Source organism: Cyprinodon tularosa, unplaced genomic scaffold (assembly GCF_016077235.1).
Source record: "Cyprinodon tularosa strain WSP-4 unplaced genomic scaffold, ASM1607723v1 ctg368, whole genome shotgun sequence".
NCBI classification, from domain to species: domain Eukaryota; kingdom Metazoa; phylum Chordata; class Actinopteri; order Cyprinodontiformes; family Cyprinodontidae; genus Cyprinodon; species Cyprinodon tularosa.
The window spans coordinates 533,358-556,716 of NW_024039083.1; the positions used below are offsets into that span (position 1 = coordinate 533,358).

The 23,359-nt window shown below is 38.8% G+C and overlaps 1 protein-coding gene across 1 annotated transcript in view; it reads right to left on the reverse strand.

Annotated features, from left to right (window-relative positions):
• Positions 1-23,359, reverse strand: part of pcnx2 (pecanex 2) — a 50,328-nt gene that overhangs the window by 9,078 nt on the left and 17,891 nt on the right. The window contains 19 exon segments of the mRNA XM_038296131.1: positions 1,479-1,709; positions 2,078-2,222; positions 3,527-3,630; positions 3,721-3,954; positions 4,038-4,291; positions 6,141-6,356; positions 6,511-6,569; positions 9,981-10,110; positions 11,563-11,671; positions 12,918-13,095; positions 13,183-13,324; positions 16,088-16,238; positions 16,338-16,430; positions 16,839-16,947; positions 18,610-18,719; positions 18,816-18,907; positions 21,641-21,751; positions 21,889-22,060; positions 22,180-22,212. Of these exon segments, the coding sequence (XP_038152059.1) occupies positions 1,479-1,709; positions 2,078-2,222; positions 3,527-3,630; positions 3,721-3,954; positions 4,038-4,291; positions 6,141-6,356; positions 6,511-6,569; positions 9,981-10,110; positions 11,563-11,671; positions 12,918-13,095; positions 13,183-13,324; positions 16,088-16,238; positions 16,338-16,430; positions 16,839-16,947; positions 18,610-18,719; positions 18,816-18,907; positions 21,641-21,751; positions 21,889-22,060; positions 22,180-22,212 (2,673 nt within the window).

Here is a 23,359-nt window from a genome sequence, read left to right on the forward strand (position 1 = left end):
TTTTTTCCCTTCTTCTTTTTCTTTTATTTAATAAAATATCGAATATCCATTTGCAAAATAATAATCCAGGACTGAGAACCAGAAGTAGGTTTTAGGCCACTATGATACATAAATAAGCTTTGATTTAAGCCATGCCATTTCAGCTCTGACTGAATGCTCGTGGCTGTGCTGCTAAATGGTTCCTAACAGCCAACGGTGTTTCTTGTTCTGTATTTAGCTCCATCAAACCTCCCATCCACTCTAACAGCTTCCATGTCTTTCCCGATGACAAGCATCAACATGTCTCATAGTAGGGTGCACAAAAAAGCATTTTGAATGTTAGCCACCAGATCAAATATTAAAGGTATAGTACACCCAAAACATGATTAGCCTTCATTTTCTACTCACCCCCATGCTGAACAACACTCTGGAGTACTTTTTTGATATCTCAAATGCATCTGGAGATCTGGGAGGCTTCTTGCTGTCTGCTGACATTCAAATAATGGAGGTCTATGGTGCCCAAGACAGAAAGGTCCATAAAAGTCCACAAAAAACTGGTCAATATTCCTCCATACTGCTCGTCCAATGTATTCCAAGTGTCCTGAGTGGGTAGCATCCAGAATTTACTCGAAACGAAGTAATTTAGAATGTTTTTAGAGCATAAACAGTAGTGTATAGTACTTCCTGAAAGCGCGCACATGCGCATTCACGTGCCTACGGAAGCCGGCAGACCAAGCCAGCGCATTCAGCTCGGCAAAGAACTCATGCTCTTCCTCAACACTGAAGTCCTCAGACATTTTTCTTTCGTTGTTTCTTTCTTTGCACAGGTAAACAGCACATTTCTTCTTCTACGCTTGCATTATCCGCAGAGCAGACGCGAATGCGCACTTTCATCTGGTTTGGTCTGCCGGCTTCCGTAGCGTCATGAACGCGCCGGCGCGCGCTTTCAGGAAATCCTATACACTACTGTTTATGCTCTAAAAACATTCTAAATGACTTCGTTTCGAGTAAATTCTGGATTCTACCCACTCAGGACACTTGGAATACATTGGACGAGCAGTATGGAGGAATATTGACACGTTTTTGTGGACTTTTATGGACCTTTCTGTCTCGGGCACCATAGACCTCCATTATTTGAATGTCAGCAGACAGCAAGAAGCCTCCCAGATCTCCAGATGCATTTGAGATATCAAAAAAGTATTCCAGAGTGTTGTTCAGCATGGGGGTGAGTAGAAAATGAAGGCTAATCATGTTTTGGGTGTACTATTCCTTTAATCTTATCTAAGCAGAGCCACATAAAATCCATGTTTCAAACATTTGATTTTAGCAAACTACTGATTATGTTTGAAATTTATCTATGGAACTGTTCAGTTTTTTTAAACAGCTGGGGTAAAACTTGTGTGATAAACAGTTTCCAGGATGGTCCAGATATCTACCACTTTCTAACATGCTGTGATTATCCAACACTGGAAGCTGCAGCCGATGCTTAGCTCTGTTACCTTGATGACCTTGAAGCTGAGGTGGCGTTTGTACAGCATGATGATCTTGTACTCATCCGTGCCGTCGTCGATTATGTGCCTCAGGGTGAGCAGTGTGTCGCGGCTGGATAGTACCGCCTTACGCCAGGCTGGGTCGCTCTCATGACAGATCACCAGGCTGCTGCGGTAGTTGGTGATGGCTTCGTAGAGGATGGACGCCTCCTCCGTCTCCTCTAGGCACGTGAAGTGATCCTGAAGGACAGGAGAGGCGTACTGAACTACTGGAAACTTTTATTAGTTTTATTTAAGGAACAAAATTTATATAAAAGAAATATGTGTGCTGGTAGAGGCAGAAAACCCATCTTAAAATGACACCCAGAAATTTAAATTACATAAACATAATTTTCCAATTCATACAATAAATTAAAGCTTTTTCTACATTTGAATTCCAATTAGTAAAATGATTTTAAAACATTTATTGAAGCATTTTAATAACACTTTCAGCCAGATGTGCACTTGTTACTTGTACGAAACCACAACCTTGAGGATCTCCAATCGATATCTATGAATGACAGTGATAATATAGATCATTATAAGGAAGCTAGTTATGTAAACTTTACCTGATGCAGCTTGAGGCTCATTCTGACAGCTGGAGCCACCACCTTCTGAAGCAGGTCCAGGTCAGTGAAAACCCACTCATCTTTGGCTGCAATACGGAAGTCCCCTTTAAACAAGGTGTTGAAACCATACAGGAAGGACTCCAGGCTTCAGCAAGAACAACACAGGGGGGAAAAGTTAGTAGTTTTAATATTATGAGAGTTTTTGGTAATAAAGTGCATGAAAAATAAGTAGCTTTACTGCAAAAAAAAAAAAAAAATCTGTTTAATGTTACATTTTCTTTAGGATTTGGCGCCCTCTTCTGGCCCTTGTTTGCAGCTGCAGGTCAGGATTAAAAGATAATTTACACAATTTATTTCTACATGGCTCCATCAGATAAGGAGAGATTTTTAAGATGTCACAGAGATTTACCTGGTTGGTTCTTATCTACATAATTTCCAAAAAGACAAGAAAATAATATCCTAAAGTCACCCACTGATTGGCATAAAGTTATTGCACTCATCTCTAGATAGAGTGTGAACTGTTTATAGAGCTATAAGATAGTGACTAATCAAGTCCAGACCTACAGTTGGTAGGTATCTAATATTCTATTAATTGAATGTAAATATTAACTAAGTTAGCTTTTTTTTATCCTCTATTTGAATTTGAATTACATATAAACTCAATAGTGATTCATACTAATTGTCTTCCTCTATATCGGTCCTGTGAAATTATGACAGCAAATTTTTCATGCTTGTTTATGGATTTTTAATTTTTATTTTTCAACTCAATTTACTTTTAATAGCTTCTGATCAGATTCCCCCTTAGCGTCACAGGTATCACATTCATAATGTGAATAATGATTCATTGTAATGTCAACGTTTAGAACCACTGACCTAAAACTTGAACCGTTTCGGAGTTTGTTCAGGCTAGGGATGCACCTTTTTTTTTAAGATACTTACATTTGGATATTTGCAGCTCCCAATCCTTTTCCAATACTAGAGCTCCTTTTGCTTTAATCTTATCATTATATTGTAGATTTTTTTTGTTTTTTTTTAAGGAGAGTTTCATTAACCTCTCTACAAGCAAGTGTGCATATGAATAAAAATGTTTATGGAAAAGGGAAACTTGAGGCAAGTATAAGAAAGATATAAGTATTTAAGTATAAAGTCTGAAAAGAAAGCAATAAAAAGAGTCAATCTTGTTAGAAGATGCCTATAAAGGGTTTCAAGCTGAATTTTTTTTTGCATAGAAATATACTGAATAGATCTGCCCTGATGGATCAGACCCAGTTTTACCCAATCTAGACTTTTCTTGGTTTTCATGACCAATACAGATATTAATGTTTCTTGAAGTTTCTTGCTGTTGTAAAGCCGCCATCTTTTTCATCCAGATTTTTTCCTTCCATTCATTTACACAAAGTCCTGTGAAAATGTATAATCTTTACACATGTTTGTGTTGCAGTCCTCTACCTGTTGGACATGTTGTGGGATGCTGTGCCAAGGGATCTCCTCCCCAAGACAGAAAGAGCGTAACACAAGGTAACCAGAGGGGAGTCTTCGTCGCTGTCCACCGGCTGGACATTTGGTACAAACAGAAACATAACGAGGTGTGAATCTCTGTGAGGACATGTGTTGATGTGTCAGACGTATTTAACAGTTGGTACCGTCTCCAACTTCCCAGCACAGTGCTGGATCCACTCCAGGTAGACGTTGCAGAAGCTGGCCCTTGTCACCCCCTGAAGGCAGTGGACGTAGTCCTCGTCGATCTTCACACTGAAGACCTGCGGATCCCGTTCAATGTGATGCCACTTGGTGTAGGACTGCAGCGCCTCCTGGATGCTGGCGTCTTTGATCCATGTGCACAGCTTAGGGGAGTGGACCAGGTAGTAGATGATGCTCTGTGAGCAGAGAGAGAGGCAGAGGGTGGGTTTGATTGAATTCTCTCCCTATTTGGAGCCTGTGAAATAAAGAGCGGACATACTTTCAGGTAGTAGGTGATGAGTAGCTTTCGGAGGTCGTACACTTGCAGCATGGTGGCGGCGTTGTTCTCGCTGATGCTGTAGCCTTCCAGCAGGTACTTCGTGGCCCTCACCTCCCAGGCCAGCCAGCGCAGGTTAAAGGCGGCGTTGCACGACAACATGTGAGGCAGGTGGCCCGGCTCACAGCAGCAGCACCCGTCATCTTCTTCCACGCCTTCTGTGATGGCCTCCACCTCCCTCTGCTGACAGTAGGTACCTGAAACAGACAGGTCAGTGGTGAGGACATACTGTAGGTCTTCTCCTTCATCCCTCCTTCTGCATTCATCCCTCATCCCTCCTGAGACCTCTCCTGCATTGCTGACTACTGCACAGTTTGGGGTAACTGTTACATTAACATATAGGAATACTTCACCATCTAATAAAATAAAAACCTCTATATGAAAATAAAGTTTTATTTTATTTTTATTTTTTTGCACAACTTAGTCACCCATTTCTTATTCACATATCTCACAGCCTGAAGATTATGTTATATGTTTTCAAGAAACTCTGGCAAATTTGAAAAAGAAACAGACGCTGTGGTGTGTGTTTTTATTTCAACAAGAGTAAATATTCAATAAAACCCTTTTTGCCTCTGCTAAATCTGTAAATCTGTACTAGTTCCCTACATCTGGAGACCAATTTGCTCGTTCATCAATGTAAAGACGGCTCCAGCTCAGGAAGGACGGTTGGAGAAAACCTCCTACACTGCAAAAATATGAAATCTAAATAAGTCATTTTTTCTTCAAATAAGTTAATTTTTTCTTGAGTTGAGAAGGTAAGTGAGACTCTTTGCCAAGGGAACAAGACAATTTACATTTAAATCAGAAAAAAACAATTGCATTGTCTTATTATTTTAAGTGCAGTTTATCTAATTATCTTATTTAAAGATTAAAAATACTCATTCCATTGGCAGATCATCTTATTTACCTAATCAAATTAATTATTTCTAGGTCGTTTTTGCATTGTATTATCAGTTTAGTGTTCACACACTGCAAAAAATTTAATCTAAGCAAGTCAATTTCTCTTGAAATAAGGGCCAATCAAATAAGACAATTTACATTGGAAACAAGGAAAATCAACTGCATTGTCTCATAATGTCAAATCATCATAAATTGAGGTGAATAAAGTTATTTAAAGCACTGTATACTTATTTTTAGATAGTTTTTTGCAGTGTAGATTCACAGCTGGCTTTATGATTGGATGTTGGTGTTTTTGAAATTAGATGAATAAACGCTCCCATTTTGAGAGGGTTTTTTTAATGTGTTATCAATTAATTTGTATTCTGTTAGACAGTAAATTAAACAATGAAACTCTTAATTTGTGATTTAAAGGGGTTTTTTTTTTTGTTTTATTGTGTTGCACTATGTAATAACTGCAGTATACTTTTTTAGACCAGAAAAACAAGCACAGGAAGCACAGGTCTAACATTTTGATCTGAGTAATTCTACTTTAGCTCCTGCTACATGTTTATGGGTCCCTGCATTACTGAAAGGAAACCTGCTACTCAGTTTCAGGCCTTCTGCAGGCTCCAACAACTGTACTGTGTTTTCTTTTTCTTTACAAAGCTCCATCTGTATTTACATTCAGTCTGACCTTCTTCCCTGTTCCTGCTCAGGGAAGAACATTCCCACATTATGATGCTGCCTCCACTATGTTGATATATGGAGTGAAGCATATTGTTAGTCATGCCTAGTGTTGCTATGTTTCCTACATGGCTTATGGCAAACAGCAAACTCAGCTCATGGCTTTCTTCATGCCCCTATTCTTCGGAGTACAAGACTAATTGACGTTTTTCTACTGGAGCTGTGGATCTCTGCACTCTCTGTTTATCATTAGCTAGTTACCCAACTGCTGCTCCCTTTTCCAGCCTGTCAAAATTGAAGTTATTGTTGAAATAACCCAACCTGGCCTTCAATTTTACCACAACCTTCTCCCTGACATGTCCGCTTTATCCCTTACTCCCCAGGATGCTGCTTGTTCAACAATGTTCTCTATTAAAACTTAACATGACATAAAGGCTATTTTTTTGCCGTGCCGTCACAGAGAAGCAGAAGGTGGAGCGGTACCTCTGAACTCCAGCCCCCTGAGCTGAAAGGTGACAAGGCCGTTTCCGATCTCGATGAGGTGGACTAGGGCGTTGAGGTAGTCAGAAGCCAGGATGAAACAGTCTCCAGTGCTGTAGTTGCCCCAGCGACCCAGCATCAGGTCCCCACACAAAGAGTGCTGCAGCGAGCGAGTCAGGTACTCGTAAAAAATCGAGTTCAAGTTGTTGTCGTCACAACCTGAAGGAAAGCCAGGAGAAAACACACAATATGCTGCTTTATTTCTTTATTTTTCCCCCATGGGTAGTTTGATGGTATCTGATGTGAAGGGCTGACAGAGAAGCTAAAAGTGATGCAGAATATAAATGATGAAACCATCAATGAGAGAACCAACCTGTCTCTTTGTCCACCTGGGACACCAGCCGGCTGTTGGAGTTGTCTATGCGCTTAGTGCTGAGAAGAACAGGCCATGAAACATTTTATCAGAAGTCACAAAGATAACTGTTTTTAATTTCTTTAGCTGATTTTTAAAAACACGGCAAAGTTAAACACCATAGTATATTTAGATTTTCCCTGAGACATCCAGCCAAAATCCGTGCAGAAAATAGATGATTAACAGAGGATGATCCATCTTTTTTCCTCTTCCTCACCATAAGTTAATTTTTAGAGACTAGTGGTCATAATCAGTTAGGATACTAGACGGAGAATCTAACTAGAAAAACTGTAAAAAGAAAATGCAGATCAAACTTAAATAAATTGCTAGAAATGGTAACAAGTAATTGAATCAAGTTCATTTAAGTTAATTTATTAAGTTTATAAGTTGAAAGGTTAAATAAATTAAGTTAAATTTAATTCAATTACTTGTTACCATTCGAAGCTATTAATTTAAGTTGGAGCTGCATTTTCTATTTAGAGTGCAGCCAAAGTCTAAAGAAAAACTTTAGATAGTCTTGAAAAATGTATAGATTCAAAAACACAAATTAGTGTCGATTAAATCTGTTCATGAACAGAAGGAGGAAGCAGAAATGCCCATGGTGACTCTAGAGGAGCTGCAGAAACTAGTGTTGCACCGATACCGATACCAGTATTGGACAGGGCCCCAAACCAGCACTAAAATGGTGATATTGGTATCGGCGAGTACCAACAAATAGGGCACCGATACCATTTTGAGAGCCAAAAGTTTATTCAACTATGGTCACCCAGGTAGGCAATAAAAAGTTCTACTGGATTCACTTTCCTGCTTCACAAAGGCAGGCAGCAGCTTGACAAAGCCATGATGGCAATTATTTTACATCTGAGTAGTATGGTGTTCTTCATATATACACATACACATCAATTTCAAACAGATGGTATCGGTATCGGCCGATACTGCATAGCCAGCTCGGGTATTGGTATCGGGGCCAAAAAATGGCATTGGCGCAACACTAGCAGAAACGCACAGCTCGGGCAAGAATCTATTTTAATACATTTTATTCAACTTAAACATAAAAGCTGAACATAGATGTTGGTAAAATGGGTATGAAGTTATATTCAGATCAATCCTGGAAGAAAAACTCTTAGATGCTGCAAAGGATTTCACACCAGGGTGGTGGTTGACCTTCCAGCAGGTTAATAATTTACATCAAGATAAGTCACACTGTATTTTAAAAAGGCCCTCTATCCATTTTCCTCAATTTTCTGTCGGTTTATCACATGAATTCTCATAAAAACATTTTCAGACACAATGCATGGCACCATATTTAGAGCGAACTAAAGAATCTCCAGCTGTCACCACAGCAACAGGGCAACTCAAACTGTCTGCTGTTTTCATTAGACTCCTGCTGAGCTGAGCCTGCTCGAGACTCTTAACATCAAGGATTTCATTCTGGATCTAAATATAATCTCTGAGAGAGATTGCGTAACAAAGCCGCCAGAGTATTTTTGGATGTCTGTAGTAGAAATATGCATCAATAAGTGAGAGTAGGAACATCTGTTTAGTGTTGGCCGGTTCGCTAAGTCTGGAAAGAGACAGAGGGTGTTTTTCCCCTTCAGCAGATTTTCTATTAAATAAACTCGTTCCCTTTATGAAAACATAAACACCTTTTATTAAGAAAAAGCAGAAAGACAAACAAAACCTTTTCTCCTGATGTCTGGTTTATATTACTTCACGGTTAAACTGAGCTGTATAAAAAAAAAGGATGTTTCCCAAATCCTCAGCTGTGAGTCCAAAGTAACGGCCTTACTTATAGTTCCGTTCCCAGAATTTGATGGGCCGCGGGTAAGACGAGATAAAGATGGCGCTGCCGAGGAAGGGAGCCAGTGGGGTGTAGAAGACAGTGGTGAGCAGAGTTTGTAGCAGCAACATGGCTGAGTCTGGACACACGCAGATGGGGGTAAAGGAAAATAAAAGGTAGAGCTGGTGGTCCTGGTGTATTGTGCTGTGAAAAAGTAGCTTCCTCTTAAAACATTGCTTTTATCCTTTGCATTTTTTGTTCTAGTTATTGGTTTCAGATCAATAAACTAATTTTACCAGAGTAGATGTAGCTTTATAAAGGTGTTATGATTTTTGAATGGACAAATATTGACAGAATCATCATGGTCCAATTTTAAACTGTTATATGATGAATTGATAACAATAAGGAATATATGGGGCCTTTTCACAGGCCAGACCCTGAGCTGATTGGAAATTAAGCTCTAGAATTAGGAGCTAATGCAAACTGAACCTATCTGACAACACAAAGTCAGTCAGTCAGTCAGTCAGTCTGTCTATCAAAATGATGTCAGTGATTCTCTGACATTTTTGGTAGAACATTTTTATATAAGTGGAGCTTTTCAGAAGGCGTGCACAGGCGTGTTACATCAGAGCATTTCTGAATAGGTTTATTTTTTATCAGCGAGCCATGAATTCAGGCTGTACCTTTTTTAATCCACATGCACAACCCTATACCCACTCCAGAGAGGGAACGCCTATTCTGCGTGCAAGAGCATACCGGAGCCCATTTCAAACAGATGGTATCGGTATCGGCCGATACTGCATAGCCAGCTCGGGTATTGGTATCGGGGCCAAAAAATGGCATTGGCGCAACACTAGCAGAAACGCACAGCTCGGGCAAGAATCTATTTTAATACATTTTATTCAACTTAAACATAAAAGCTGAACATAGATGTTGGTAAAATGGGTATGAAGTTATATTCAGATCAATCCTGGAAGAAAAACTCTTAGATGCTGCAAAGGATTTCACACCAGGGTGGTGGTTGACCTTCCAGCAGGTTAATAATTTACATCAAGATAAGTCACACTGTATTTTAAAAAGGCCCTCTATCCATTTTCCTCAATTTTCTGTCGGTTTATCACATGAATTCTCATAAAAACATTTTCAGACACAATGCATGGCACCATATTTAGAGCGAACTAAAGAATCTCCAGCTGTCACCACAGCAACAGGGCAACTCAAACTGTCTGCTGTTTTCATTAGACTCCTGCTGAGCTGAGCCTGCTCGAGACTCTTAACATCAAGGATTTCATTCTGGATCTAAATATAATCTCTGAGAGAGATTGCGTAACAAAGCCGCCAGAGTATTTTTGGATGTCTGTAGTAGAAATATGCATCAATAAGTGAGAGTAGGAACATCTGTTTAGTGTTGGCCGGTTCGCTAAGTCTGGAAAGAGACAGAGGGTGTTTTTCCCCTTCAGCAGATTTTCTATTAAATAAACTCGTTCCCTTTATGAAAACATAAACACCTTTTATTAAGAAAAAGCAGAAAGACAAACAAAACCTTTTCTCCTGATGTCTGGTTTATATTACTTCACGGTTAAACTGAGCTGTATAAAAAAAAAGGATGTTTCCCAAATCCTCAGCTGTGAGTCCAAAGTAACGGCCTTACTTATAGTTCCGTTCCCAGAATTTGATGGGCCGCGGGTAAGACGAGATAAAGATGGCGCTGCCGAGGAAGGGAGCCAGTGGGGTGTAGAAGACAGTGGTGAGCAGAGTTTGTAGCAGCAACATGGCTGAGTCTGGACACACGCAGATGGGGGTAAAGGAAAATAAAAGGTAGAGCTGGTGGTCCTGGTGTATTGTGCTGTGAAAAAGTAGCTTCCTCTTAAAACATTGCTTTTATCCTTTGCATTTTTTGTTCTAGTTATTGGTTTCAGATCAATAAACTAATTTTACCAGAGTAGATGTAGCTTTATAAAGGTGTTATGATTTTTGAATGGACAAATATTGACAGAATCATCATGGTCCAATTTTAAACTGTTATATGATGAATTGATAACAATAAGGAATATATGGGGCCTTTTCACAGGCCAGACCCTGAGCTGATTGGAAATTAAGCTCTAGAATTAGGAGCTAATGCAAACTGAACCTATCTGACAACACAAAGTCAGTCAGTCAGTCAGTCAGTCTGTCTATCAAAATGATGTCAGTGATTCTCTGACATTTTTGGTAGAACATTTTTATATAAGTGGAGCTTTTCAGAAGGCGTGCACAGGCGTGTTACATCAGAGCATTTCTGAATAGGTTTATTTTTTATCAGCGAGCCATGAATTCAGGCTGTACCTTTTTTAATCCACATGCACAACCCTATACCCACTCCAGAGAGGGAACGCCTATTCTGCGTGCAAGAGCATACCGGAGCCCATTTCCCCTCGTGCACACTCTGTTTAAAAGTTGCTGTTTGCATCTCTCATACAAGCTTACTTTCTCTCATCACCGGTAAGTGAAAATGGGGACGAGCACGTAGGACGGCCTTACGTAAACATATCACAAGAATGATTGACAATTAGGAGGACCACTTATTTTGGTGATCCACCCAGAAAAAGAACATCCTCCACTATACCTTTAAAATCCAAAAGGAGAATGCCCAGACAGTAGTTAAAGTACATTCGGGTTATAAAGCAAGACACGAACAAGATCAAAGCAGCAGGCCAAACTAGACTGAATGGCTAAAAAAAAACGAACACAATGAATAAAACTGTGGTTAAATAATCTAATTAATTTGCAAAAGGCGAGACTTTAAAGTAGGTGAAAAGGACAACTAAACATAAGATACTGTGGGCTCAGCTCCACCCTTCTTCTGTCATGGCACTAACCATATATGCACATTAAAGAGTGCAATTTGGTGAATGTGGCTATGGTATAAAGTGCTTTTTTGAGGTGTCAGTAGGAATAAAAAAGCTCTCTACAAATATTCAGCCTATTTACATTTAAACAGACTGTTAAATACCAGCCAGTCTGGCTGAATTAGAAATATTCTGTCAACCAGTTTAAGTCAATTTTTGTTGGACTTAATTTTTTTCACTCCATAATAAATCATTGATAATCTGAGGAAATCTGATTGTATTTCTGTTATTCCAAAAAAAACAACTGTTGATCTGAAAACTTAAAATGACCAAAAAGCCAAAACAGAAACCCATTTTGCATCTTGCTAATGCTTTCCCATGGCGTGGCGTTTGAAGAAAGGATACGAGGCACGGCGAAAGGCTGAGCGAAGGCATGGAAGGCGCTGCCCCAGGCGATCTGCCAGGGAGCGATGTAAACCAAGATGAAGTGGAGTTTTAGCAGCAGCTCTCGCATCTGGACACAAACACAGAAAACAGACTAAACTTTATCACAGGTCTATGGTATGCTGAGGGGATACACACACATAACCTAAGAGGTTTCTAAAACCATATGAGTTCCACTCCCTCAGACTATAGAGGTCAAGATTTCAAATCAGGTGGAAAACTGGACATAAGATTAAAGCTTTGAAATTAGGTGTCAAATCCAGCTACAGATTTATTTTTCTTCCTATCTTGAAGTGAACATCAACCCATCAATGCTTGCTTAATATTTTTATCCTAACATATCTTTTAATGTTATTTTTCTCCCTTTAATGCAGTCAAATGCACCTTTGTTGCGTTTATATAATTTCAAGCCCCATGTCCATATCCCTTCTACAACAGGCTGTCATTCTTTTATTTTAAAGCATGATTTATTGTGAGGGACGTGGCCTACTCACCAAAATAGAACCCACCATCATCTATGTATTTCTTTATTTATTCATTTGAGCAGTTAATCTGCTCAAAGGAGTGGACTGAAGCAAAAGGCTTATAAATTCCCACCCCTTAAATAAAAAAACAGTACAAATATTCCTTTATCAATCCAACAAGGAACAGAGTGCAAAGGTAACGTCACATCAGTGTCACATGACGAAAAAGCAAAAAGAGCAGTTATATACATAACAAAGCAGCTGCATTTGTTACAGATGTTTGTAGGATAAACCAAAAGAATTAAAGAAACAAAAACACAAAAACAATTTCACAAAAAAATTTGTACAACTTCTCCTCTATAGAAGAGTCCATTATATTAGCTTTGAGCTTTTTGTTAAACTTCACATGATCTATTAATAATATAAGATACTGGAAGGTCCAACATGGAAAAGGCTTAAAATATATAATTAAATTCACCCGGAGGCCTTGAATCAAGTGGGAGTGGGACAAACACAACTCAGAGACCGAGCTGCAGATTATCTCAGGTGAAGAAATTAGTATCTTTGTTTATATGTTTTGCTTAATGAGGACTTCATTGCACTTCTTGTTGAGTGCGGTGTCCTATAATCTCACATGACTGTGCCCCCGCTGCTAAGGAAAGTAAAAAATATTTGAGGAAAATTGCTGCATGACTAGTTTTCCCCAGAATTGAAAGGAAGATGGCTGCAGTGAGACTGAGGGTGGGAAAGATTAACTCCATGGAAACTCCTGGTTTAAACTTAAACTGTTTCTGGGATGTTGAATGATGTGAGCTGAACCAGGTTCCCGGGATACGATCGGCTGTGCCTTACCTTGTGGAAGACAATCGACATGATGAAGAAGTCAAGCAGGAAGCTCTCAGAGGCGTGTGGACAGTCAAAGTGGAAAAAAATGAGTGTAAAGAGAAGCGTGAGGAACTGGAAGCTGGGATCGCAGAAAGAGGAACGCAGCAGTTTCAGTCCAGCGACCGTTGTAAGGAGAACATCGCAGCTGCAAGCAGAGGTCAGCAACAGGTTGAGTAAGGTCAGTTTAGAAGCCTAAAGGCTAAAGGGTGTTCTATTTGATTTGCCAACTTACTGGATTCCCAGCTTCTTGCGGTGACTGAGGGCAAAGCCATCATTAGTAAGGGCACTCAACACTATAGCAGGGTAGACCAGATACTTCTCAAAGCACAGGAGCCCCACGTAGAGACGCTCAAACCACATGAGCACAGCGTCCTCTGAAACAGCAACAGGGAAAAAGTTTCTCAGGATACCATCTATGGTTAATATTAGCTTTAAATATAAAAAAAAGACACTTTTGTCATTATATTCATAGAGGTGTTTATAGGAATTCATCAGACATTAATGCAATCTCTATTTCTTTTTTGATATAATTTTTTAAGCTGCTCTTTTTTAGTTGTGGAATTATGGTATAAAAAAGCCTTCATGCTTAAAATCATGAAGATTTTTATCTATAAGCAGCAAAATATTCATACTGGCTCAGTTTTAAACATACGTACAACCCTGCTAATATCTATATAAAGTTTCCTAAGAGAGTTGTATCTCAGCCTGATGTTTTTTTAAGCCATCGAAAACCTTCTAGCATAATTCAGGTTGGAAGTTGGACCTTTCTTTTAATCAGAAATGCTAATGCTCATTTATTATTGGGAGTTTCCAGTACAGACTGCATTTAAAATTATTTCTCTAGATTTTAGTGAGGGTGGGGCAATTCAGAGGCTTCATTTTAGTTTAATTCATCATCTGGAGAAGCAGTTTTCCTGCATGTGTGGGATTATTGTACTGCTAAAACACCCAGTGCTGTTCAAGTTTTGACCATTAGAATCAAACTGTCACCTTTAAGCATGAGGAAAATGTTTGGGATGCTCTGTAAAAAAGCCATCAAGGTAAAACTACAATGGAACGGAAACGAATAAAAAGGCAGCCATTGGTTAAAAAAATAAAAAATGACATTGCTGAACTGAAATCATCACCTTCAAACTTGGACTGGAGATTTACAGCTGCCTACAGAGTAAAGTCAAACTCTCTCTGAAGAGCAATTTATTTAAAAGATATGTTAGAGTTTGAACTGAATGGCCTTCCTTATTTTTGAAAACAATAAGGTAAACCTTCCAAATCAAAGAACGCAGTAAAGTATGGCGATGGATGCGTCATGCTTTAGGTCTCTTTCCTTGGAAGGAGTGGATGGACTAATAAAAATGGAGGATTAGCTCTAAAATGTACCTTAAATCAAAAGCCAGGTGGTTGAAACAGCACAGCAAACACAAACACATAAACACCAGATATGGTTAACTATGGTTAACTATCCAGCCAGAGTGTCACTAAATGCTAAAAACATATACAGGTGCTGGTCATAAAATTAGAATATCATGAAAAAGTAGATTGATTTCAGTAATTCCATTTAAAAAGTGAAACTTGTTTATTATATTCATACATTACATACAAACTCATATATTTCAGATGTTTATTTTGTTTAATTTTGATGATTACAAATGACAACAAATGAAAATCTCAAATTCATCATATCAGAAAATTAGAATATTGTGAAAAGGTTCAAAATTGATGGCCCCTGGTGCCACACTCTAATCAGCTAATTAACTCAAACCACCTGCAAAAGCCTTTAAATGGTCTTTCAGTCTAGTTCTATAGGCTACACAATCATGGGGAAGACTGCTGACTTGACAGTTGTCCAAAAGACGACCATCGACACCTTGCACAAGGAGGGCAAGACACAAAAGGTCATCGCTAAAGAGGCTGGCTGTTCACAGAGCTCAGTGTCCAAGCACATTAATAGAGAGGCGAAGGGAAGGAAAAGATGTGGTCGAAAAAAGTGTACAAGCAAGAGAGATAACCGCACCCTGGAGAGGATTGTGAAACAAAACCCATTCAAAAATGTGGGGGAGATTCACAAAGAGTGGACTGCAGCTGGAGTGAGTGCTTCAAGAACCACCACACACAGACGTATGAAAGACATGGGTTTCTGCTGTCGCATTCCTTGTGTCAAGCCACTCTTGAACCACAGACAGCGTCAGAAGCGTCTTGCCTGGGCTAAAGAGAAACAGGACTGGACTGCTGGTGAGTGGTCCAAAGTCATGTTCTCTGATGAAAGTAAATTTTGCATTTCCTTTGGAAATCAAGGTCCCAGAGTCTGGAGGAAAAGAAGAGAGGCACTTCATCCACGTTGCTTGAAGTCCAGTGTAAAGTTTCCACAGTCAGTGATGGTTTGGGGTGCCATGTCATCTGCTGGTGTTGGTCCATTGTGTTTTCTGAGGTCCAGGGTCAACGCAGCCACATACCAGGAAGTTTTAGAGCACTTCATGCTTCCTGCAGCTGACCAACTTTTTGGAGATGCAGATTTCATTTTCCAACAGGACTTGGCACCTGCACACAGTGCCAAAGCTACCAGTACCTGGTTGAAGGACCATGGTATCCCTGTTCTTAATTGGCCAGCAAACTCTCCTGACCTTAACCCCATAGAAAATCTATGGGGTATTGTGAAGAAGAAGATGCAATACACCAGACCCAACAATTCAGAAGAGCTAAAAGCCACTATTAGAGCAACCTGGGCTATCATAACACCTGAGCAGTGCCACAGACTGATCGACTCCATGCCACGCCGCATTGCTGCAGTAATAAAGGCCAAAGGAGGCCCAACTAAATACTGAGTGCTGTACATGCTCATACTTTTCATGTTCATACTTTTCAGTTGGCCAACATTTCTATAAATCCTTTGTTTTTATTGGTCTTCAGTAATATTCTAATTTTCTGATATGATGAATTTGAGATTTTCATTTGTTGTCATTTGTAATCATCAAAATTAAACAAAATAAACATCTGAAATATATGAGTTTGTATGTAATGTATGAATATAATATACAAGTTTCACTTTTTAAATGGAATTACTGAAATCAATCTACTTTTTCATGATATTCTAATTTTATGACCAGCACCTGTAAACATGCTGTTAACTAGGTATTTCTGACCTCTGGGCTCAAACTGGTAATACTCTCTAGTCTTGAGAACTGGATGAGAGATCCACAACCAAGGGTGATGCTTCCGCAGCTGAGGGATTAGGTAGTGTGTGACGAACCCGACCGTCCCCGCCAGAGCGTACAGCACGATGGTCACAAAGGGCTGCAGGTGGGTTAAAGGAGAGCAAACATAAAAATGGGACGGTTATAAGATGCTGAATCCTTTATGTTTAAATTTAAAAAAAGCTTGTGAGAACCTAACCTTCAGGGAGAGGAACACGGTGCTCGCTGTGATGGCAAAGGTCAGGATGTAGGCGACAGAGCAAACCACCAAATCAGACAGCAGAATCTCCTTCTGCAGATTATAGGAAAGAAGGATCTAATTACCCTTAATCTCCTTGTACATTACAGGCTGATCTAGGTGTCGTCAGGCTCTATTAGCCTCAATTTATTCGTGATCAGAGACACATAAGCCAGAGAAAAGCGAAGAGAATCCCGGCTACATCTGTAATCTGTAAATTAGGGTTTATATAGTGATCACATTCTCTAATCAACTGAAATGCTGCTGCTTTGTCTTTCACTTGAGCTTATCGCAGCCTGCCCTGCTTTTACAGATCAATTCACAGACACTCTGTGATTTAGTACATTGATAGCCTGATTGCAATTATTGTGAGCCGCTATGTTCAGTTCATGCAGTGTGTTTGTGCATTCAGCAGCTTGGTAATAATCCAAACATCATATTGCGCTCATTGTTCATAGTTACCATGGAGTTCTGCAGCTTCTCAGGCAGCGGGTCTTTGATTTCTGCATCTTCTTCCTCCTCTTCTTCACTTTCCACCAGTGCGGGCATTAATTTTGACTTGATAAGAGATCTAGAAATGAAAAGGGGAAGATGTGGCATCAGGTTTTGTTTGCAACCTAACGGTCATTTCAATGAAAGGTATTCTTAAAAACGATTAGGAATCAGATGTTGCAAAAGCAAAATAGCAGCACAAACTCTTAAAGGAATAGTACACCCAAAACATGATTAGCCTTCATTTTCTACTCACCCCCATGCTGAACAACACTCTGGAGTACTTTTTTGATATCTCAAATGCATCTGGAGATCTGGGAGGCTTCTTGCTGTCTGCTGACATTCAAATAATGGAGGTCCATGGTGCCCGAGGCAGAAAGGTCCATAAAAGTCCACAAAAAACGTGTCAATATTCCTCCATACTGCTCGTCCAATGTATTCCAAGTGTCCTGAGTGGGTAACGTCCATAATTTACTCGAAACGAAGTCATTTAGAATGTTTTTAGAGCATAAACAGTAGTGTGTAGGATTTCCTAAAAGCGCGTTCACGAGTCTACGGAAACCGCGGCAGACCAAACCAGCGCATTCAGCTCGGCAAAGAACTCATGCTCTTCCTCAACACTGAAGTCCTCAGACATTTTTCTGTCGTTGTTTCTTTCTTTGCACAGGTAAACAGCACATTTCTTCTTCTACGCTTGCATTATGGGCAGAGCAGACGCTGAATGCGCACTTTCATCTGGTTTAGTCTGCCGGCTTCCGTAGTGTCGTGAACTCGTTTTTAGGAAATCCTATACACTACTGTTTATGCTCTAAAAACATTCTAAATGACTTCGTTTCGAGTAAATTATGGACGTTACCCACTCAGGACACTTGGAATACATTGGACGAGCAGTGTGGAGGAATATTGACACGTCTTTTGTGGACTTTTATGGACCTTTCTGCCTCGGGCACCATAGACCTCCATTATTTGAATGTCAGCAGACAGCAAGAAGCCTCCCAGATCTCCAGATGCATTTGAGATATCAAAAAAGTACTCCAGAGTGTTGTTCAGCATGGGGGTGAGTAGAAAATGAAGGCTAATCATGTTTTGGGTGTACTATTCCTTTAAGATTATTAGAACTCAATAAGTTTTTCATTTTAACTCGATGTTTCAAATATGTGAACATAAAAAAAAAAACTATGAATAATTTCCTTTCACAAATATGCTGTGTTTTTGTGGTAAGTTAATATAAAATCCGGCAAAAAGGAACACATGCTCCTTAGCAGGGCAGTAAAGTACCGGTACTAGATTAAGGACATTCGAACAAATGATGCTGCAATATTCATGTTTCCAGTTATTTTATGTAGCAAACTGCCACTTTTTTTTTTTTTTTTTTACTTTTTTCTTAAATCCCTGCATGTGAAATTTTGCAAAAGAGGGAAACTGTAAGCCAGGATTCTCTCTGAACACTTTTAGATCCGTTATTTTAAATAGGAACCTTGAATGTTTTGTATGTTCTGGCTGTAGAATTGCCAATTAGGATGCAATGTGCTGAAGAGCAAATATATATGTATATAAAACATAAAGTTACTTAGAATAACTAAAATAAAACAATAATATCCCAGCTTTAACGTAGAGAATTCAATAAATGTATTAGAAATAGCTAACTTATCAAAGCACTAAACTCTATGCGCTTTTATAATGACGGTGTTTTCAGTTGGTTGCAAAGCTCAGACACACACAGACACACATAAATACTCACAGCAGCACAGAGGGGTCGCTGCTCTGCCGGCTGAGGTGATAAGAGAACACGACCAAAAGGCCACAGAAACCAGAGAACAGGGCAGGGGTGTGCTGCTCATCCCACGGCTCCTGCAGTCACACATAAAGAATGCAAACGCATTAGACGCACACATAAGAATGCAAACTGAATCTGGTCGGAGTTGGTTTGCTGTTTCAGTCACGCACCTTGAGAGCTCCGAAGCAGAAACCGTACAGCAGAGAAAGAGCGACCAGACTGCGGACGATGCTGTAGATTGCTGAGATCAGACTTGTAGCAGCTGAGACACACAAATGACCTCAAAAATGAGAAAAACTCAGCAGCTTTTACTAACAATGACAGAGAAAATAAGGTGGGTAACATCTCTATATGATTTATGGATAATTCTGCAAAGCAGGGAACTGGGTTAGTAGTACCTCATAGTGACCTATATAAGTTTGACCCACATAGGCCTATTTTTAACCCATTTAAAGAACATAATTCTAGTGATGACCCATATTAAAGCAAGAATTCAGCTCAGTCATAACTACTCATATTCCTTCTCACACATAAAAAATATGGAGTTAATATTTATTATAAGGAATGTAAAATAAACCCCCCATTCTGGGATTGGGTTACATTGTTGTGGCAACGGGGTCCATTAATTCAGTCCTAGTAAGATTTCAGAGCAACACCTCTAAATATTTAGACAACCTGCTTTTAACGGAAATCTCTCAGTGGTAAAAGATGTGTGTTTCTTTTTTATCGCTACAAGTAGAGGACTATATTTATATGGACCGTATAAATAAAATGCTATACAGACACTCCATTAACATTGACATTGTTGGAAAAGATGTTTAAAAAGCCTTTAAATCAATTCAGCTCTTATTAAAGCAGTTTATTTTTTTTGTATTATTTCCTCAGGAAAAAAGCCCCAGCAGAGTATTATCATTATGTTATTTCTCTAATACCAAAGTTCTTTAAAACTTTAGAACCCAAAGGAGGAACTGGGATCCGAAGTGGAACTGCCCAAATCCCACCCCCACCCCAGTAGCAAAGATACACCTGTGAGTGGAAGTGATCAGCACACACCCACCACAACTCCCAGGGTACATCAGAAATTAGACACCGAGGGGTGGCCAGTTCCAAAGTCAGACACTTTCCATACCAGCAACAAAGCCATGCAGGACAAAGCCTAAAGACCCCCACCCCCACTTGGAGATGGAGCTCAGATGTGGAGGCTGATACTGTCTCAAGACTTAAACAATCCAACTGAAAGTCTCTGCTGCAGAACTCTAACTGTGAGCTTTCAGGATATCTCATCCCAATAGAAGAATATAGAATAGAATAGAATAGAATAGAATAGAATAGAATAGAATAGAATAGAATATCCCTATATTGTCCCACAATGGGGAAATTTGTGGTGTTAAAGCAGCAGCAAAAGATTATAGCAAAAGTGGTCACACAAATGTGGTATAAAATCAACAGACTTTTACAGTGTTTTTACAATATAAATAATGTGCAACTGGAGAGTAATTAATCAATATACAGCCATGGACATTTTTACAGTAATGGATATGCGAAATAACAGCAACACCAGAGATGTGCAAAAATGATAACAGCATGTTATTTAGGTGACTCATATAAAAACTGCAAAAAATAGCATGAATGCATCAACTTATTGAGGTTGTTGGGAACAGTGATTGTTATAGAGTCCTACAGCTGCTGGGGGGAAAGATCTGCGATAACGCTCCCTGGTGCATTTAGGGTGCAGCAGGCTGTCACTGAAGGAGCTCTCCAGTTCTGCAACAGCTTCATGCATGGGGTGGGAGACATTATCTACACCACACTGCTTACTGTGACAGCATAAAATCATTGGCTATATTATATTATCCAACTAGTACAAAGATGCATTAAATTTCCCTTCCCTACTGACCCCAGTTCTTAATGGCTAACATCTTACAGACATTTTGATCCCCACTCATATAATATTATTACTTAATCTATGATACAGGTCTTCATTTCAGCCACAATCTTTTTAGCTTTTGTTACTTCAGAACCAACTGTAGTTTAATTAACTCCTCCTATACAAGAAACTAGAATGAGATTATTTCAGCTTTATGCAGTCTAGCCATTAAAGGAAGGTTCTCTATGTTATTTGTTTCCCCGGGAAGCAGAAACATTTACTGATTAGTTTGAAAAAGTAAAGCATGATCTAAAAAAATGATTAATCTAGATATGAATTATTTAACAAAATATTGGTTGAAAGCAACAAATGAAATTTTTTTAAAGCTGTTATTGCTGCTAACTTAATATTTACCAATATCATATGCAGAACACTGTATATGTATATTTCCTCTACTGTTTGGACACAAACAAATTACCACTCCTCCCCAGCAGCAGCGAGATGGAAATAAACATGGGTTGTTAATAGCCTGCTTCCCTAATAATAGCAGGTTACAGATAGAACATAAAAACAGGAAGCCAATGTTTGTATTTGGGATTTAAATACTTCTTATTCTGTTTTTAAAACCCCTTTTAGGAATCAAATAGAATTAAGGTTCTTTTCTATTTATAATTCCCAATCAAGGCGAGAATCCTTTTGGACACAGCTGCAAATACTGTCCCTTTAAACCAAATTTTTTAGATGTTGTTTTTATTATAAACATATACTGAACGGTTAGAACTTTGTTATCTTAACTAATAACTTTGGTCTAAATATTCACTAACTATTGCATAGATTCCTAAATGACTCTTAAGGCCACAGATAATTCATGTGTGCATAACTGTGCAACAAAATCTTTATAAACAAGCTACTGGAGTTGGTTTTATATTTTGTTATATAAAGGGTTTTTAGTTTGGGATTTTTGTTTCTGGGATTATTGAATTGTAAATTATAATCTGCTGATAATATGAGGTCACTGTTTGGGGCAAATCTCACCAACCAATCCTCTTTATTTCTTTATTTCAGCTTCTCTAACCCTTTGAAAAACCCACATGAATACATCAATACTTAAATGTCACCATCACTGACCTGTTCCACCAAAGAGGTGCATGTCAATCTGCTCCAGCAGGTAGATAGTGAAGGTGTTGATTTGAGGGAAAAGGCCCACCAGGAAGGCGACAGGGAAAAAGTAGGTAAAACCTGATTCACACACAAAACAAATCATGTTTAATAATGCAGATAGAAAACATTTAGTAAAGAGGGAAGGAATTTGAAAACTAAGGAAATAAGCCGTATATCTATCTGACAGCAGTGTGTTAAAATGCTCTTTTTCTTACCGACGAGAAGATCCCGAACGAAGCTCAGGACATCGTAGCAGATAATGGTGACTCCATAGAGGGTGGAAACGGGCAGGTCCTTCCTCCTCAGCAGCAGCTCCAGCAGCCAGATCAGCGAGCAGAAAATACAGAAGTAGGCTGCTCGACTGTAGGCCACCAGCTGGTTGTGACCCTGAAGATGCATGATGTCAGAAAGGGAATCTTTAGTAACTATTAGCCTCTTTTTCTTAAACTTGTTTTTAACCATTTTTTTGTGTTTTGTTAAATCAAAGAAAGAAACGAGGGACTCACATGTGTTGGTGATGCAGCGTCTGGCTGAACGCTCTGGAAGAACAAACAAAGCTTTGTTTTTTGACTGCATTGGGTCTGCGTGACACATGCACTTAAAGCTTTACTGTTCAAACAGCCCAGGGAGGTTCAATAAAGCTGCTTTACAGTATAAAGTTTGACTGCAAAAAGTACCAAGGAACAGCCAATAGAGAGCAAAAGAATAAAATCAATAAAAAAAAGCAAGAGTTCATCATTTAATGTATCAGGAAAGCCAAGGCCATTGTGATCCTATCTCAAAAGCAAAAATGTGACACATTTATTTATAAACTATTGTTAAAATAAAGTTTTGAATTAAAAAATTATATTTGCGCAAATACATTATATTTAAATTATAGTTTCTGTGCCAATGCATATCATCATATGAAAATTATTTATTGGATTGTCTGCAGTACAGAAACCCTAACAGATGCCACAGCCAGGTCTCGCCCCCTGTCTAGAACTGCCCATGCCATGGGAACACACTGCATTAAAATTATCGGCCTTTAATAAAACATCTGAGCTGTTATTCTGTCAAAATGCCAAAAAGTTAACACAGAAAAATTCCAACTATGATTAAAAAGAAACATTACCCAAGAAAAGCAACAAGAGAAATACAGGAGGAATCTATGATTTTTCTGAATAAGGAAAACTGCAACAGTTCTAGAGCTCCAGCTATTGACTATTTCAGCAATGGATTCAAAAAATTTTCCTGATGTATTAATACAAATACCCTTAGAAAAACAACGACCTAAATGAAGTGCTTGAACCTTAAAAACTGATATTTATTGACATTAAAAATGGTGAAACCAGTTTTTTTTTTTAAATACTTGATGTTCAGGAATGCCACCAAGATTATCTTAATGTTTCATATTTACAGACAAGAAGGGTTTTTCATCCTTACTGCAAAACGTGTTGAATAACTGTAGTTTTATCTTTATTACTGCTCTGAGTTGGTTGCTCTTTTAACAAATAGCTTCCTTTAGAGTCTGTATGCTGTTAACAATTATTTGAAGAGGAAATTGGTTGAATTTTAAAAATTGATTTTTTTATGTCATCAATCCGATTAATTGTTTCAGGCCTGAACAGTTGTAAAATTAACATCTGAGCAAAGCAGCAATAGTAGCTAATTTTCTGTACCTCAGTTAATCTTTTGCATAAGTTT